This window comes from Ochotona curzoniae, unplaced genomic scaffold (assembly GCF_017591425.1).
Source record: "Ochotona curzoniae isolate NIBS_2020 unplaced genomic scaffold, NIBS_Ocur_1.0 contig_1302, whole genome shotgun sequence".
Taxonomy (NCBI): domain Eukaryota; kingdom Metazoa; phylum Chordata; class Mammalia; order Lagomorpha; family Ochotonidae; genus Ochotona; species Ochotona curzoniae.
This window is the reverse complement of record NW_024465035.1, coordinates 12,391,888-12,409,647: the sequence shown is the minus strand read 5'-3', so window position 1 is coordinate 12,409,647 and position 17,760 is coordinate 12,391,888. Positions and strand designations below refer to the sequence as shown.

At 50.1% G+C, this 17,760-nt stretch overlaps 1 protein-coding gene across 2 annotated transcripts; it reads left to right on the top strand.

Moving 5' to 3' along the window:
• Positions 1–4,987: 4,987 nt before the first annotated feature.
• Positions 4,988–11,415, top strand: EOMES (eomesodermin). Of its 2 annotated transcripts, none has more exons than XM_040963790.1 (6): positions 4,988–6,228; positions 7,261–7,415; positions 8,007–8,128; positions 8,586–8,744; positions 8,832–8,893; positions 9,545–11,415. In XM_040963790.1, the coding sequence occupies exons 1-6, from the start codon at positions 5,330–5,332 to the stop codon at positions 10,224–10,226; spliced, it is 2,079 nt and encodes a 692-aa protein (XP_040819724.1). In that variant the 5' UTR covers positions 4,988–5,329; the 3' UTR covers positions 10,227–11,415. The 2 variants fall into 2 exon arrangements, with proteins under 2 accessions (XP_040819724.1, XP_040819714.1); XM_040963780.1 differs by having other exon boundaries at positions 9,488–11,415.
• The last annotated feature ends 6,345 nt before the right edge of the window (positions 11,416–17,760 follow it).

Here is a 17,760-nt window from a genome sequence, read left to right as displayed (position 1 = left end):
CATAGACTGGATTCTGCCCCCTGTTGTGTAGACAGTTTGCTGCACCTATGTGACGGGTGCCTTCGTTGTGAGCACAGGTTTTCATAGGTTCTATCAGCCCACCGTGACGTGCCCCTGAATTCAGTTCAAGACAGTGTTTTGGGTTTTTTGTTTTGTTTTTCTCATTGGTGCCTTTACAATTACACTGGGATTCTGGCACTCACTGTTTCCTCAATTCCTGTGGGAAATGCTGTCCTTGCTATATATGAAGGGGAGTGAAGGCATGCAGTAATGTAAGAACTCTGGGGGTGGGTATGGTTCTTACATTATTTTTTTTTAAAAAAAAGACAAATACATTTAAAAATCTAAAACAAAAGAGGTGAAATGCTCAAACTCGCTAATATAGCAGCACCTGCGCCTTCCTTTTCTTTTAGGGGAAAAACATTTTCACTTCAGCCATCACGGTATAAAGCAGGGTCCTTGAGTTATGTCAGCTGTTCTAACGTACACAGTGAATAACCCTTTCTTTCATTTAGCAGGTGAGCACTTAAGTGTGAGGCCCTTGGAGGTAGAACAGAAAGCAGACACGCGTGCAGCTTCTGGAACTCTTGTATTTTCATGTTAGTGATAATTAGCCAGGCACCCAGGAAGACTTTCTAAGAGTATTTATCTTTCTTTGTGATTTTCTCACTAGTTATGTGTTTCTATGTGGACGTACACCTATTTTTTCTCAAAGATTATGAAGATGAAGGATGCCATTTGCAGTTTAAAAAAAAATACTTTCCTTCAAAATAAAGAGGTTAAGATGGGAATTGGGGCTACCGCCAGGGATTTTTGAGTCCATGTTTCAGAAAAGATCATTTATTTTTTTTTTTGCAAGAAGAAACTTTGAGTATGTTTATGAGCTTATATTCCAAGAGTCACCCACTTCCTCCTATTTTGAGAGTGAACAATAATTGCTCTTAGCAATGTAAATGTATGGACTGATAATTAAACTGATCATTTACTCTGGTTACTTTGCGTGAAAAACAAACACTGACTTTAATACTGCCCTTTGCCTCACATATTTGAGAATCTGGTGATATTAAAAAAAAAAAAGTCTATTCCATTATGACAGTGAAACATAGGTTCCATAATGTCTTATAAAAGTGAAATTATTGGGATGAGTCTCTTGCTGTTGTCAGACAACCAACACTGCTTATCTTTACCAAAATGTTACTTCTTACAGGAATATGTGCATAACCTACCAGTGAAGGAAGCCGCCTGCCCCTCTAGAAAGCACAGCCAAGGTGGCAGATCTGGCCATCCAAGAACAAAGGGCCATCGAGCAAACCCGAGATGGTGAAATAAAATGTAACATCAACAAAGAAAGGGCCATAGAGAAATAGTAAAAGAACCAACTTGCCACAAAAAACCCATTGACATTTTGCCAGAGTCCAGGCAAAGCACTGGTGACCCGTTGATGTTGGAATGTTTTCCTAGGGTTAAAAGGAGAACCGGCAGCAAGTCTGCTCAGACTTTACAAAGTGTTTGAATAACACGGACACTGTTTGGATAACACATTTTTAGTGCTGGTGAAAATAATAGAATTTATTGGGACATTTATAGGGGCCCCCTTGGTTGTGTGGGTGGTGGAGCAGGGGAGCTTGGAGGTAAGCCTTCCATCATGACACTCATCTGCAATGTTCCCCTGTGCTTTATTCATCAGCGTATTTGCGTCTGATATGTTCCGGTCCTTTTAAAACCCAGTGAGCCTCAGTTTTTCTTTTCAAAGATGCATGCATGGATAGTGTTTACCTTTCAGGGAGGGGGAAAAAAATAGAACAGGAGCTCAGCTGGTCAGGTGGACAATAAATTCCTGACATCAGAATAAGTGGCATGAGGTTGGCATCGCTATTTGGGACAGTCAAGCATGGGATCTTTAATATGCTCATACCAAGACTCAGTGCTTGGTTTCCTTGTGATGTCGAAAGGTTCCTGCTTGTTCTACTGCAGGCTGCAAGGGGCAAGATTTGAGTTAATCCAGCCAGCATTTTGGTCTGGAGTTCCAAGGGGTCTCCCATGTTTCCTTTGCAGTGTTGATGTTTTTGTTCAATGTATTCCAATACACTGTCAGTTGAGTCACATAAAACCAGGCACCTTTCAATAAATGTCTCATTTAGATTTCATGAAGCTTAGGGTGTAATTGAAATCAAGCAGCAAACAGGCTGGAAGGCTCTGTTCTTTGCCTCCTCATCTAAGGAGGGTGCTGCCTGACATATTCATTGTAAGCCATTGCTTTAACTCTGGCTTTGCGTTCCCATTTCTGGAGGAAAGTGCTTGGATTTTAAAATACAGATGGGGCACACACACACACACACACACACACACACACACACTTTTGTCTCTCTTCTTGATTATAAAGTAATAATGAGCCAGCAAGAGGAAAGCTCATTCCTAGTAGGAAATCACAGATTTGCTCATCTATAATTCTCTTTAGATGAGTACATCCCGTATGAAGTAATAATAACACTATTGGTTCATTAACGCAGAATCATTAAATCTGATTTACCTGTCTCTTTGTAAAGGACAAAAGACTGTTTTAAAGAGGATTTTTGATAAACATATATTTATAAATGCTATAATGTGCAACAAAATACATATACACCTTACATATTCCAAAAACAATGCTGGAACCCAGCAGTAGTATTGTTGAATCCGGGTTTCTACTCTCTGAATTTGACTTTGCTGTTCCGTCTCCAGAATGCGTCCAAACTGGAGTCAAATAATTCATTTATTGGGGAGGCGGGAAAATGGCAAACGCAGTCCCTTGCCTCCAGAAACAGTACAGATCCTGGTGATCCGTAGTGTTTCTACGTTCAATAATTTGGTAGGAGCCAGAAGAAACCTGCGTGCTTTCGGGAGCCTGCTCTGAGGCGGATAAAATCAGTCTTTTCTGATGTGGCGCAGGGGACAGCTGGCCCACGTTATTTGCGCCAGAGTGGGTCGCAACGATGCCTGTTGCCGGCGGTGGCACTGTGCCACGCGCAGCGCTTCCCCGGCCGCTTGGAAAGCCTTTTGGAGGGAAGCCTGCCCCAATGGGTTAAAGAGCAAAACCGCCACGCGCCCCCCTGGCCTGCCTCTTCTGTAACTCCTAAAGACCTGAGATTCTGTCCCACCCTTATTTTTCCCTCAAACGTCTTGAAGTTGAGGCCAATGCTGACACGGAGGACCCGTGGTCATGAATTGCCACCAGCACCCACTGGCCCAGAGCACTTGGCCAAAGCCACTGAAGTCACGCGACCCTTTCTTTCTGTGCGCTCTCATCGACTTCACGGACTTGTCTCCCACGCTGAAAAATCCTGAAGTCTTCTAAAGCGCTATACTGTTTTAAAGACCAATCTTCAAGATTTGCCGGGCGGCATAAATAAATAAATAAATAAATAAATAAATAAATAAATAAATAAATCCGACACGAACTAAAGAGAGCAGGCATATTCCAAAAAGCCAAAATAAGTGCGGACAGAGCAGGGCTGAGTGCGCTCTGTGCCAGCTTTCCGGGATGCTCTCCGGAGTCGCAACTGCCACGGGCGTCCCGGGCTACCGCTCAGGCCCACTCGTTTTAAGTAACCCCTTCCCTCTGGCTGTACCCTTGACCCTGAAAACTATCCCGCGCTCACGGTTTTCATCGGGGACGTGGGTCGGGGTGGAAAGCTGTGACAGATGCCCCGGAGCGCCCCCCGTGCCTTAAAGATCGCCTCGCTCTCTAACCCGGACGCCGCGGTTTGAACCCGGGCTGGAAAGCTTTGCGCTCTTCCACCCTGTGGAGAGCGCGCCCGGCGAGTCCGGCGGCCGCCTCATCTGTTGTGCGTGAAGAGTTTCCCGTGTGATCCCGTCCGGTTGGGGAAGCAGAGACCCGACTTCTCAGCCGGAAAATGCGCTCCCGGAGCGCTGACTGGCCGGGTCCGTAATTGCTTATTGGCAGCGCATATTCTGACTTCTCCCTACCCACTACGGAAATGACCCCTTTCTTCTGTAATAATGAAACAATAAAATATCACGATACCGCTGTGGACCGAGTTTATGGAAACGCAGGGACGGGACGAAACGGGCAGTTGAGGAAAAGGGGGCTTAATTCAATATCAAACTGTTTATCTCACTAATTATTCTACCTTCTGTGTTGCGCCGCAGCGAAGAGGCGCAGGGAATCTTAACCGCGCGGCTGCTGAAGAATCTTTGTTTCGTGGTGTCGGGCCCAGCTGAAGATTTGAGGGTGGGAGAGCATGCAGGATTCCGAAAAACTGAGCAGCTTGCATGCCTAGTGGGCAGCAGAAAGGATTCCGCCTCCGCCCGCCAAGCGGGCTTGTTGGTGTGGGTGTGAGGGTAAATGGTGAGCTCGCCTAGTTTCACACTTTCCCGTCCCCGATATCCCACTGCCTCAGGGCTTCTGATTCCGAAGCTGAGATGCTCACGGATGGTGGGTGCTTGCTCTCACCGCTCCCGACAGCCTTCCCACCCGGTAAAACAGGGACGCCCGCGCGCGCGCGCCGCGGAGTCCAGGGAATCCACCTCCGTCTGGAGGAAGGCGTGCCTGGAAGCTTCTGCGGAGGAAAGAGCCTGCACCGTCCCAGTCCCCCACTCTCGGACGCCAGCGTCCCAGTGTCCTGGCAGCAGTCAGCTTGGAGAATCAGTCTCCGGCCTCCAAAACCTGCGCCTGCCACTTTGCTCGGGGACCAATCCCCAGCCAAGCATGAGCTCCCGCTGTGAAGACCCCAGAACAGGCTCCCCCTAAACTCTAGAACCCATTGTCAAAGCAGCACAGACTCTAAAAAGGGGAGGAAAAAATCACGCTGAAAGAGAGTCGCAGGCGACTTGATCCAATTAGTAAATGCCTAATTGAATTAGTGTCACCACCATCAGCCAATAAGGAGGGTCCCCAGTTTGTGGGGCTGCGAAGCCCCTCCCTGGCCGCGTGTATATAAAGCAGCCAGTGACAGCCCGCAAGTTTCCAAGTGGTCATCTCCACCGACGGTTTGGCAATTGACGATAGGGCAGGCAAGCGCAGGCTGGTGGGTGGACGCGGACAAAGATCGTTTTGGGCGCGAGCGACTGACAAGAAGCACGGGGAAGGAAAAGCAAAGTACTTCTCGGTCGGTGTCCATCTTCTGCCTTCCAACTCAGTGCGCTTTCCTTTCGGAAAGGACGCTGGATTGAGGGCGCACGGGCGCGCATAGCAGCGGCCCGCGAGTCGGCAGGTGGATAGCAGGAAGGGAAGTTACCTTCCCCTCGGAAGGGGGCGCTGGCTCCCCCTTCCTTCCTTTATAATAAGGCCACCGGAGGAGAGGAAGCAGCCGTCTGCGCTCTGCAAAGCATGCAGTTAGGCGAGCAGCTCTTGGTGAGCTCTGTGAACCTGCCGGGCGCGCACTTTTACCCGCTGGAGAGTGCGCGCGGAGGAGGCGGTGGCGGCGGCGGAGGCGGGAGCGCCAGCCATCTCCCCGGCGCGGCTCCCTCGCCTCAGAGGCTGGACTTGGACAAAGCTCCCAAGAAGTTCTCTAGCAGCCTCTCGTGCGAGGCCGGGAACGGGGAGCCCGCAGCCGCCAGCGCTGGGGCCCCCGCGGCCATGCTCAGTGACGCCGACGCCGGGGACGCCTTTGCCAGAGCCGCGGCGGTGGCCAAACCCGGGCCCCCGGACGGCCGCAAGGGCTCCCCTTGCGGAGAGGAAGAGCTGCCCTCCGCCGCTGCAGCTGCCGCCGCTGCAGCAGCAGCCGCCGCCGCCGCCACCGCGCGCTACTCCATGGACAGCCTGAGTTCGGAGCGCTACTACCTTCAGTCCCCGGGGCCCCAGGGCTCAGAGCTGGCTGCACCCTGCTCGCTCTTCCCGTACCAGACGGCTGCCGGGGCGCCCCACGGATCTGTGTACCCGGCTCCCAACGGGGCGCGCTACCCCTACGGCTCCATGCTGCCCCCCGGCGGCTTCCCCTCGGCCGTGTGCCCACCCGGGAGGGCGCAGTTCGGCCCAGGGGCCGGTGCAGGCAGTGGCTCGGGCAGCAGCGGCGGCGGGGGAGGCGGCCCTGGCGCATATCAGTACAGCCAGGGAGCTCCGATCTATGGGCCTTACCCTGGAGCTGCAGCGGCGGGATCCTGCGGAGGATTAGGGGGCCTTGGGGTTCCCGCTTCCGGCTTCCGCGCCCACGTCTACCTGTGCAACCGGCCACTGTGGCTCAAATTCCACCGTCACCAAACTGAGATGATCATTACGAAACAGGGCAGGTGAGCGCAGCAGGGAGGGGCCCCTGGATGCTGGGGTAAAGGGAAAATGTGTGGTCCTGGGGAAGGCCCAGGGTGACCGAGCTGTGGCTCGCTCGCTTTTTGCTTTTGGCTTAGAGTGCAGTGACAAGGAGACACCGCGTCTCCGGGGCAGTGTCCCTCAGCGTCCGCGAGCCGGCGACCGGTGCAGGATGCTAATGTTTTACGGCTGCACCCTTGCCGCCTGTGGTTCTCACCTGGACTGGCGAGGAGGAGGCGGAAATGGACATTTGGGCTAGTCCACAAAGCTGGATTCACTACGGAAGCCCGCTCGGCGGTTTGCTGGTCTCTGTGCGGCGGCTAGCAGGGGCGCCCAGGGATAGGGGGCACAAGATAGAAGCTACCTGAGCTCCTAAGAGGACTCCTGCAGTTTTAAGCGCCAGGATCTCCACGGGGCGCCGTCGGGAGTTGGGCGTGAGGGTTGGAGCGCCGTTCTAGGCAGATGTGTCCGTGGGCAGGCTGACCCTGGAGCCTGAGCTGGCTTCCTTTCTGGAAAAGTTAGGATTTACATCCAGTGATGACAGTGGTTATTTCGGGGAAAAGTTTCCGGTGGGCGCTGGGAGAGGGACACTCCAGGGGACTTTTGGTTTTTAAAAGCGTGAGCGTGCGTGTTGTTGTTTTCTGTTGCTTATGTATTTAGGATCGCTTTTTAAACCTTTTGGGAGAAAAAGTGAATTTGCATCTGAGAGGGCTGAGAATTTAACGGGGGGTGGGGTGGGCAGGGGGTTATCCCGGAAATAGGAGCATCTAGGAAATATGTTTGCGCAAATGACTCCGGAGAGAAAAAAAGGGGGGGGAGGGAGATGTTGCAAGAGTAGACAACTCAAAAATATTTGTCGTACTTTGGGGCCACTTTATCATTATCTCGTCATCGCAGCCTTCTGAATGCGCTGCGCTGGCCCCAGCCCCGGTGCCTGGGGACCTGGGTATGGTCCGGACACGCCCTCGGTCCTCTCGATCTCAGTCCCTTGTCCCGGGTTCTGTCCCCTCGCACAGGCGCATGTTTCCGTTCTTGAGCTTCAACATAAACGGACTCAATCCCACCGCCCACTACAACGTGTTCGTGGAGGTGGTGCTGGCTGACCCCAACCACTGGCGCTTCCAGGGTGGCAAGTGGGTGACCTGCGGCAAAGCCGACAATAACATGCAGGGTGAGGAGAGAAGAGGCCGGCTGGGGTGGGGAGGTGCGGGCCGGAAAGAAAACGGAACCCTTCCTAGGCAACCTCACACAGCACACCGCCGCCCCAATCCCCGGCCTAGAGGAGTTAGTGTGCAATTTCGGTGCAGACGCTTTGAGGAGGGGCCAAGGGCTAAGTCAGTAGCCAGCCTGTCACCCTTTAACCATGACCCTTCTCCCTCCCTTTAATCCCTACCTTCCCCAAACCTCCTTGTGAGCTCTCCCCGTGGGAAGAGCCACTGTCAATAATGCCCACTGGAGAAAATCTCCATCAAGGTTGAGTTGAGACCTAAAGATCCAACACCTTCCAGTTCTCTCCCGCTGCCTTTCAGAGGTCAGCTCCTGCTGGCTAGGTTTTCCAGTGTGGAGACACTTGAAGGTGCTGAAGGCCGGTGTGCTGGCACTGGGGGCCCCCCCGGAAGGGGCGTGGATGGAGCCCCTCTGCTCTCCCTAGGAGACCATCCTAGTTCTCACCCCATCCTGCTGGAGCTGACAGACTTCTCAACAGCTGTCCTGATTATAAACAGCTCACAGGCTTGGGTTTTTCTGTTTTGTTTCCTTTTAGGCAACAAGATGTATGTTCATCCGGAATCTCCCAACACCGGTTCCCATTGGATGAGACAGGAGATTTCCTTTGGGAAATTAAAACTCACCAATAACAAAGGCGCAAATAATAACAACACCCAGGTAGAGTGGCGGAGAAAGGGTGGGGGTGTCTGCTGGCTGTATGTCTCTTTTCTGTTCTCTGGCTTTATAACGTTAACAGCTGTTACATGTTCGTACGCAGCTACTTCTAATCCCCAGGCCTTTGCTTTTTTCCTTTTGACCTTTCCAATGATCATTTTCTTATTGGATAGCAATAAGTTGACCACTAGAAACAGAAATCCTCTAAAATCTTTAGAGGATTTGGACAATCCAGAAGAAAAAAAAAATATATATATATATATGTCTGTTTCTCAAGCATTCAGGCCCGATTATGTTTTCAGTTTCAAAAGTGGCCATGATAAAGATCTACATATTTTTTTAAAGGCAATAGAGGAAAAGCTGTCATTAGGAACAAGCAGGAGTCCCGTTGGGAAACACAAAGTTTGTCAAAATCTACTCTTTCTGACTCTCCGGCACTGTTTCTCTGTATTGTTTCCAGATGATCGTCTTACAGTCTTTACACAAATACCAGCCCCGGCTGCACATCGTGGAAGTGACAGAGGACGGCGTGGAGGACTTGAATGAGCCCTCCAAGACGCAGACCTTTACCTTCTCAGAAACACAGTTCATCGCTGTGACCGCCTACCAAAACACAGACGTGAGTGTCTCCAGCAGCCCCAGAGCCACAGCTGTGGTGCGAGCGCGGGCACAGGGGTCTCACAGGCTCTTTTGCTCCCCCGTCTAGATTACTCAACTGAAGATTGACCATAACCCCTTTGCCAAAGGCTTCAGGGACAACTATGACTCGTAAGTGCAGCTGTATCCCCATGGGCGTGGTCACCTCTGCGTGGAACAGATCCTGGGGAGTGTTCCCTATGTGTGTGTTTGCATCTGTTCCATCTTAGTCTTACTGTAAGATGCTCTCAGAAGGCCTTTGTGGATTTCTACAGAGATGTTAAGGGCTTAAATAAGAAGAGCTCCAGCATTTTTATTCTCACAAAAAGCAGATATTACTGTTCCTCCTCCCCTCTGTGGTTAACATAAGACAAACCTAAAACTAAGAGGATGTAGTTTTCATATCACTTTGCAAGGCTCTGCTGTTTGCAAGGCTTCCTAACAACACAGCCAGCCTTCCTTCCATCGCAAGTACAAGGGATTGTTGCTCTGCATCCTTTGTGTTTAAGGACAACAGTATATGCAGGTAGACTTTCATTTAAGCATTTAACACCTGGAAAGAGACTTGGAAAAATTTCCCCCAGAGCTCAGAGGCCACCACACCTGCATACCTGTATTCCTGTCCGTGCAGCCTACACACAGCACGGAATGTTTCTTAATTCTGGGAGGTGGTTTGGGAACAATATGAGGTTTTTTTTTTTTTAAGTGTTTCTCTTTATATTGTAGCATGTACACCGCTTCCGAAAATGACAGGTTAACTCCATCTCCCACGGATTCTCCTAGATCCCATCAGATTGTCCCTGGAGGTCGGTACGGCGTTCAGTCCTTCTTCCCGGAGCCCTTTGTCAACACTTTACCTCAAGCCCGATACTATAATGGCGAGAGAACCGTGCCACAGACCAACGGCCTCCTCTCACCCCAACAGAGCGAAGAGGTGGCCAACCCTCCCCAGCGGTGGCTTGTCACACCTGTCCAGCAACCCGGGACCAACAAACTAGACATCAGTTCCTACGAATCTGAATACTCTTCTAGCACCTTGCTCCCCTATGGTATTAAATCCTTGCCCCTGCAGACATCCCATGCCCTGGGCTATTATCCTGACCCAACCTTCCCTGCAGTGGCAGGTTGGGGAGGTCGAGGTTCCTATCAGAGGAAGATGGCGGCTGGACTCCCGTGGACCTCTAGAACGAGCCCCCCTGTGTTCTCCGAAGATCAGCTCTCCAAGGAGAAAGTCAAGGAAGAAATTGGATCACCCTGGATAGAGACACCCCCTTCCATCAAGTCCCTAGATTCCAACGATTCAGGCGTGTACACCAGTGCCTGCAAGCGAAGGCGACTGTCTCCTAGCACCTCCAGCAATGAGAATTCCCCCTCGATAAAGTGTGAGGATATTCATACCGAAGACTACAGTAAGGACGCCTCCAAAGGCATGGGGGGTTATTACGCTTTTTACACGACGCCCTGAAAGAGCTGTACACACTCACTTCCGGCAGATGGTGGTGTTCCTCTTGTTGTCTTCGCCTAGGTTGCCAAAAAGACGTTTGCCTTCCACACTGATGTATCTTGTTTTGTGCAATTCTCTCAAAGAAGGTGCCAAAGCTTTTTGATTGCTGCAGGTAACAAAAAAATAAACCTGGCAATTTTTTTTTTTTTTGGTCTTTTTAAAAATAAAGTTAATGGAGGACTTTAAGCTGTTTTAGAAGCTGGAGGTTATTTGAGGCTCTGGATTTATTTATTCGAGACACTAAGCAGTCAGAGAAGCAGGCTGATAAGACTGGGTGCCCAGCATTATCAAATGAGTGAAAACTTTGCATTCTCATTTCTATTTGTAAACGTTTAAACAGAAACCCAGGGGGTTCAGGTGTTTTGCTTGTGGAAGAGGTGGGCTGAGTTTTAACTCCCAACTGGGGACGTTTTGTTCTTACTTTTTGCCAGAGGCAAAAGATGCCCGGGGGGGGGGGGGGGGTCCCTGAGGACCAAGAACAACTTCAGTGAAAGGGCTGGTTTTACCTGACTCGGATGCCTTGCAGCTTTGCAGAATAAGCCATGTGTGCTCTAGTCTGGGATTTCCTTCCCTGGAGACTTGCTAGGCCTCCGCCTTGGCTTGTGCTGGGGTAGCCGGAAGGACTCAGGAGAAAGCAAGGGAGGGAGTTGCCAAAAAAGAAAAAAGAAAGAAAGAAAGAAAAAAAAAAAACCACCCCAAGGATATAGACATGTACAGTTGTGTGTGCTTAGATCTACTGTAGAGTCATGTGGAATATATTGTACCAATAGTCTACATAGGGGTCTGAGACCATGTACAATGAATTGGTGCTTTGGCTTTGTAAAGAATTTGCGAATCATTTAACAACAGCTGCAGGGGTCAAGGGGTGGGTTCAGCATCGTTGTCGTCATTCTTGTTCTCCCCAGTGACATTTGGGAATAATCTGTTTGCTTCTTAGATAGTTAAGAATGTATTCAGCTACTCCGTACTAACCTGAAATGTGTTTAAGGAAAACTCCCTTCGCCACACCCTCTCCCTTCGCCATCCCCACTCCCAACTCGGCAATGTGAAGAAATTAAACCTAATGCCACAGCTCCTATAGGTTGTTTAGAGACCTCGGGTTTTTATGTACAGTCTTAGTTATTTTTAATAAACGTGGTTCAATAAGGGATCCGGCACTGCTCTGTCTTCTGTATGTGGAGTATGGAGTTGTCTCCAGCAACTCTTTCCAGTCTGAAATGTATTAAGCTTCCCTCTTGCATGGAAGGTTCCAGAATCTAACTGGATGCGGTAGTCTAGAGGGGGTTGGGGCGGGGATGCTTTTGTTTATCTCCCCCCCCCCCCTTGAAGATGAATGGGGCAATTTCCTCATCCCACTGTGAAGTCTAGACAATAGGTGTTGGCTAGGGGGTGGGGAGGGAATGCTGCCGCGAGATTTGAAGGCTTAACCAAGCCTCCCACACCTCGGTCCCCGGCCCTGGGCTCTGCCGAGGCCGTCGGTCACGTAGTTGTCAGGGCTTAACTGGGCACCCCGCACCTCTGGGCCCACATAGGCTCCGCGGGAACCCCCGTTGCCCTTTGAACACCCACAGGTTCCGGGACCACGGAGCAAGCTGCGGCTTGGCTTGGCTTCTGCTCCCACCTGCGGCTTGCAGAACCGAGAACCCGGGGCAGAAGGCCCGCGGCAGCTCGCCGGCCTCGGGAGACCTGTAGGTTGGCATCCTTTGGTCTGCGGCTACCCAGGAATCGGCGCGGGCTACGGGAAGGCGTGGCTCTAAGGGACGATTAGAGCGCCCAGCGCTCTCTTTGGACCGTGCCAGGAAAGCGGGGCATTCACTGGGAGGACGAACGTGGCACCCCACCCCCGGCCCAAACCCTGGGGTCAGCTGAAGAGTTAAACAGGGAGTCGGACGGAGGGTCCTTTGTACCCCCGCCAGACGTCCCGCCAGGCTTATCAGCAGACGGCTTCAGGCTCAGCTTGCAAACCTTCCCTGCCCCATTCTCACCCCGCCGGGGTAGAGGTCTGGCTGGGAGGGTCATTCTGCTAACTGCGTGGCGCGGAAATGCAGCTGCTAAGAGGATTAGCTTCTGGGAGGCTAGCAATCCTCCGGGACCTCCTCCCCTTCGGTACCCAATTAAGATGGCCTGGGAGCTTGTCTCAGGTCTGTGGGGTCTCCCATCTCTAGCACCCTTCTGGGGCCCAAGTTCTTCCCGCCAGCCGATGACCTTGGATGAAGGAGTGAAGCTAACGAGGCAACTCTAGAGCCGCGTCTCGGACAGCGCCGGTTCCAAACGCTTTGGCAAAGGCTCCCGCAACTTGGCCGGGGAGTCTGGGAGAGCAATGGTTGAAATCTGCTTTTTTTTTTAAAGTACAAATTTCGAGACTTGGACTCGGGGAGGGGGACTCCCAGTCGGCCTCAGCTTGTCGGCAGCTCCCACGAACCCCCTTCGGTGCGCTCCCAACACGCGCGGGTGGAAGATGCGGTGGAATTTCAGACCCAAGCTTTCCCTTCTCCGCCCTCCAGGAAGCCCCACAACGGAGTCAGTGCAGGGAGAGAAAGCAGACGCTGCCCTCCTCTATTTCGAGTCCTGTATATTTTTGCACCGCACAGGCAAAAGAACCCTGGTACTTGTGAAAAGTCCCTCACAGTGTTTAATGAAAACGTAAGCGGCTGAGCGGCCCCAATTAACACCTTGTGATAAGGCATTCCTAAGATGGAGTGTCAGACACCAAATTGTGAAGAGATATATCTAATTAAACCTCCTAGGATGACATCGATAAACAAGCCTCCATTTAAATAAAGATCAAGGGCTCGGCGTCCGGCGTGTCTGCGGGCCCCCGCTAGGGTCCCCGCCTTTGAGCCAGTGAGGGGTTGAGCTCTGTGCCTGGGAGCCGAGACCCCCAACTCGCCACCGTTCGCTTTTCCTTCCGTGCTTGGAACAAAAGTAAAGAATAAAGCAATTGCATAGCTAAGGAAGAGGAAAAAGCAGTACAAGCCTGATCCGCCTCGGTGCTGCAAATTCTGTTGCTTAATGTCTCACGTGCGTTCTTTGCAATCGCCAAACACTAGCGTGGTTCATTTGGAGGGTGGGGGAGGAAGGAAGGAAAGTAAACAGCTCACTAGTCGCCCCCTAAGAATTGCTTTCGCAGGCAGCGCGAATTCACCACGGGCCCTTCCTCCGAGCCCCACCCCGCCTTGGCACGAGTTGGCACTCAGTGGTGGCAGGATTCCTCCTGCCAGGTCCGGGAGTCGAGAGCTGCTAGGGCGCAGAGGCGCAGCCTGGGGGATGGGGTGCGGAGCTGCCACCATCTGGAGGGTACCCGGAGATCGGCGGGAGGGATGGGAAAGAACCTGGGTGCAAGGGAGAGCTGCAGAATATCTAGCTCGTCTTAGTCTCAGCATTTTGGGGCGACCGGTTGGGAGCCCGCAATGCTTCTCGCAGGCGCCTTCCTCCCGCTTCCCTCCTCTGCTGGAAACCCCCCCGGTGAACTTCAAGACAGGTGCACGTTTGTCCCTTTCCTCGCAGTTCCTGCCTTCTCCCCCAGAGAGGGCATGCAGTTTTGGTTTTGTTTGTTTTGTTTTGTTTCTCCCCCCCCCCCCCAGCATTCTCGCGTGCCCCTGGATGCTGTCACCATTCAGCCATCAGTGGGGATAAACATTAAAATCATTCCTGGTTGACTCGCTTGGACGCTGAACCCCTCCCCTTCCCCAACTGTCCTGGAGTTGTCCTCCGCGTCGCGGCTGAACGACTCCGAAAGTTTAGCCTTCGCGCCGTGGATATTTCGAATTCACCGGAAGACCCTTTAAAAAAGACAATAGGAAAAAAATAGATAGGTACACCTGATTGAATCTTTCCCTTTCAAGTGCCTGTCTCCCTACTCCATCAGGCCTCAAGTTTAGACTTGCAAATACTCTAGTCGGATGCCCCCCCCCCCCCACACACACACCCTAGAAGTCCGAGTCCCAATCGGGGGTCAGAGGCGGAGCACAGCGCGCACTTGGGATTCGCGCCTCTCCACGAGCGCTCCAAGTACATGAGGTTTGGATTCGCTCCTGGGCACGTTCAGACATCATTGCTGGTGTGTGTGTGTGTGTGTGTGTGTGTGTGTGTGTCCAAAAGACAATGCACTACGAACTCCATGAACATCAAAGCTATTATTACTAAGACGTTTAAGAGATAAAAGGTAAGCACGCCCTTCTCCCAGCCTGCGAGCCCTGTGCACGCCAAGGGCGCGCACCGAGTTCCCCAAGGAGGAAACAACTTAAGCTGCGCCAGATGCCCAACAGACCCCTAGTCCTGTTCTGCAAAGCGTGTGAAGAATCTAATCGCCACCACAGCACTGGTGGGTCACAGCTTGTTTTTGGCAGTGCCTCCCCAACACAATTTAACCTACTCCTTCAAAAGTCTCCCAATTCTTCGCTAAGCCCCCTAGGAGGAAACCGGGTTCATACGGAACTTTTAGCAACTTTAAGCTCGACCTGCACGGTTGGTTTGCAAAGAGGATTCGCCGCTGCGTTACCGCTGGGGACGGTGCGCACCTCTCCGCTCTGGGCAGCGGGCAGCCTCCGCCATCTGGTGGCCACGGGCAGTAAGAATTTTCCCTGAAGCCGGTGTTTGGTCAGACCCTGAGCATTCTTTTCTTAATCTCATTCTTCCTTTCACAGCTTCCTATTGGTCCTCATCTGTGGGTTGGGAATTCGAACAGCACCTACCTGCGGAGGAGGAAGAGTTGAGACTGCTTAGTTCCACAACATATATAAGTGCGCGTGATCATCAAATTTACATTAGGATGTGAGACTAAATATGGTACGTTGGTAAAGGAGAATGTTGTATTATTCCAGAATAAGTACGAGCAATTTCAAATACACGGAAAAATAGAGCGCAAAGGAACTCCACGTGCCAACCTCTCAGTTCTAATAACCATCAGTTCGCGATTTCCTTTGTTTAAATCTATCATCTCCATCCCACGTTCTCAAATCCCAGAAATCCTGCTATTCATTGCACGCTATTCACATCACTCCTACGTGTGTGTTTACTTAGACAGCCGTCAAATTATTATCAAACCTCAAAATCCACAATACTTGGTTGAAGAATTCAAGGCCTTTTGTTTTTTTAATTTGAAAGGCGGAGTGACAGGAAGAGAGAGACGGAATGAGAACTTTTGGCTGCTGCCTCACTCTGCAGTGATGGCAACCACCTGAGCTGAGCTGAGCTGAGCGGGATGAATTCAGGAAGCAGGAGCCCCATCAGGTCCCCCCCTTCCCCGGCGGGGGGGCGGGGGAGTGCGCATCTTCTGCCTCTCTCCCAGGTGCCTTAGCAGGGAGCTGGATGAGAAGTGGAACGGCAGGGAGTTTAACCCGAGCTCACATCTGGGAAATTGGTGTCCTAGAAAGTGGTGAAACCCAGCTCCAACAATGCCGCTCAACATCAGGTACCTTTGCTCGACTGCCTCATGCAATTGCTGTTCTTTTTATTTGCTCCCCCCCCAGTTGGTTTGCTTTAATCAGAATCCAGAAAACTCTATCCATATAGTTAATGTGTCACTTAATACTCTTAACCCAGAATTCCTGCCCCGCCTCAAGCACCCTCTTTGAGTTTGCCTTTCGGCTTCTTGAACTATGCCATCTATTCTGCTGTGTTGGTTCCTGTGGTGTTAGCAATGATCCTGCGACTTCTGCTTTTCCAACACAGTCATATTTTGGTATAAAGTCTGATTTAGGTTCTTTGATTTTTAGTAGTAATATTCTATTGGAGACTCGAGACTCACGCTGTTTGACTGTCTGTCTTTGGAGCCTGTCATCCTCCGTTGATGATTGTCAACTCAACCCATTAGTTCCCTGAGGGATGGTCAAAGAAATCAAATTTTAGTGTAATGATTGTTAAGATACATATCTGTGAACAGGCTTTCCTTATTGGCAGTTTTGATATGATTCTAATCAGCCAAATAACCAAGATTTCTGCTCTTTAAGTATCATTTCACTGACGTGTCAGTAGCCTTCTGAAAAAAACAGGGCATAGAACTGAATGGAAAAAAAAACAGTGCATAAACTGGGAAGGTTTAGCAGATGATACACATTTATTGAAACAATTTGATGTGCTAAGAAATCAATGTAAGCCATTGACTAACACACGTGATAAAAATACATTGTGGGGAAAGAATTCTCCTCCTTGCAATCCTATCCATGACAAGCAAAGAGAAGAGGCTTCTGACCGGCTGGTTTGGAATGAGGGAAAAGTCGGAAAAAGGACAGCGAAGGAGAAAGTTCAGCTCTCTGTTTGCCTAGAGCCTCTAGAAGGGGGATGGGATGTTTACTACCCGGTAATTCTAAAAATAACAAGAGGAGGTTTTAATATGTGGATGCCATTGCTATGATCTTTTTCCATTCCAAACACTGAATTATAGCCTGTTCCGTATACCACCAGGAAACAGAATGTTTGCTGTAGGGGAATCTCTGATCGTCTCCATTTTTTTTTTCTTGAAATTCTTCAATGCCATAAAATGCCATAAAAGCAATTGCTTTGTGCTGAATAATGCTTTGCCCAAAGTGCAAAGCCAGCTGTCATCCCTTGAGTCACTGAATAAAGAGTCACACTATAAAGAGATGGCAACATGGTTTGCCTAACTCTGGGAGGAATCCACTGATTGGACTTCATATTTTGGACACAAAATACTTCCAAATTCTGGAAAAATTTCATTGTGAAAATATTAAATTAAAAAATAGCTTTTATTACTTTCACTTATATTAGTTTTAGCTTTTATTATTATTTATAATTTTTTCCAGAGATTGCTATTTAAGATGTAAATGGATCTGTGATTAGTTTTTTTCCTTCTTTTTTTTTTTCTCCCCAAAATATACATTTATAATGGAGCTCTGTTAACTTCTCCAGTGCTTTGGTTTATATCCAGGTCAATGATAGTGAAGTCACAGATCCTGTATCTTGCGTCCCACACGTTTGCCTATTTCCTTAATCTTGCTTTGTCTTTATCACAGAGATCTACATTCCAAGAAAATTCTTCAGCGTTTTATTTCTTCAGGTTTCTAGTTTCTAGGCCAAAAAAAAGTGATTGTTGATCTAATGGACCAGTCTGTGCTCAGGGTCACGTATTTAGAAAGCTGCAGGTGGAGCCTACAGAACTATTATAGAAAGTGCAGAGGAGGGGGGGCTCAGATGTAAAATCACAAGCATAGGCTGGCGCCGGGGACCGTGTGCTCAGAACAGGACATCGTAAGTTCAGAGTGCAGGATCTGATAAGAGCTGCCTAATATTCACATCTCCTTTAGAGACCCTTCTGCTCAGAGCTGTCAAAACAGGTTGTGCCTATAGCCTAGACTGTGGGAGGTGACCCTGATGACATGGATGAAGCTCTTATCTGAAGGTCAGGATGTAAACAGAAGGAATACAATTAATTTAACCTGGAGATAGATGCTCCCCCCCCCCCCCAATAAATCATTCGCATTCCTCTACTCCTTCAGCCAAAAGGAGCTTGAAAAGGTAGGCATTTCCACGTCCT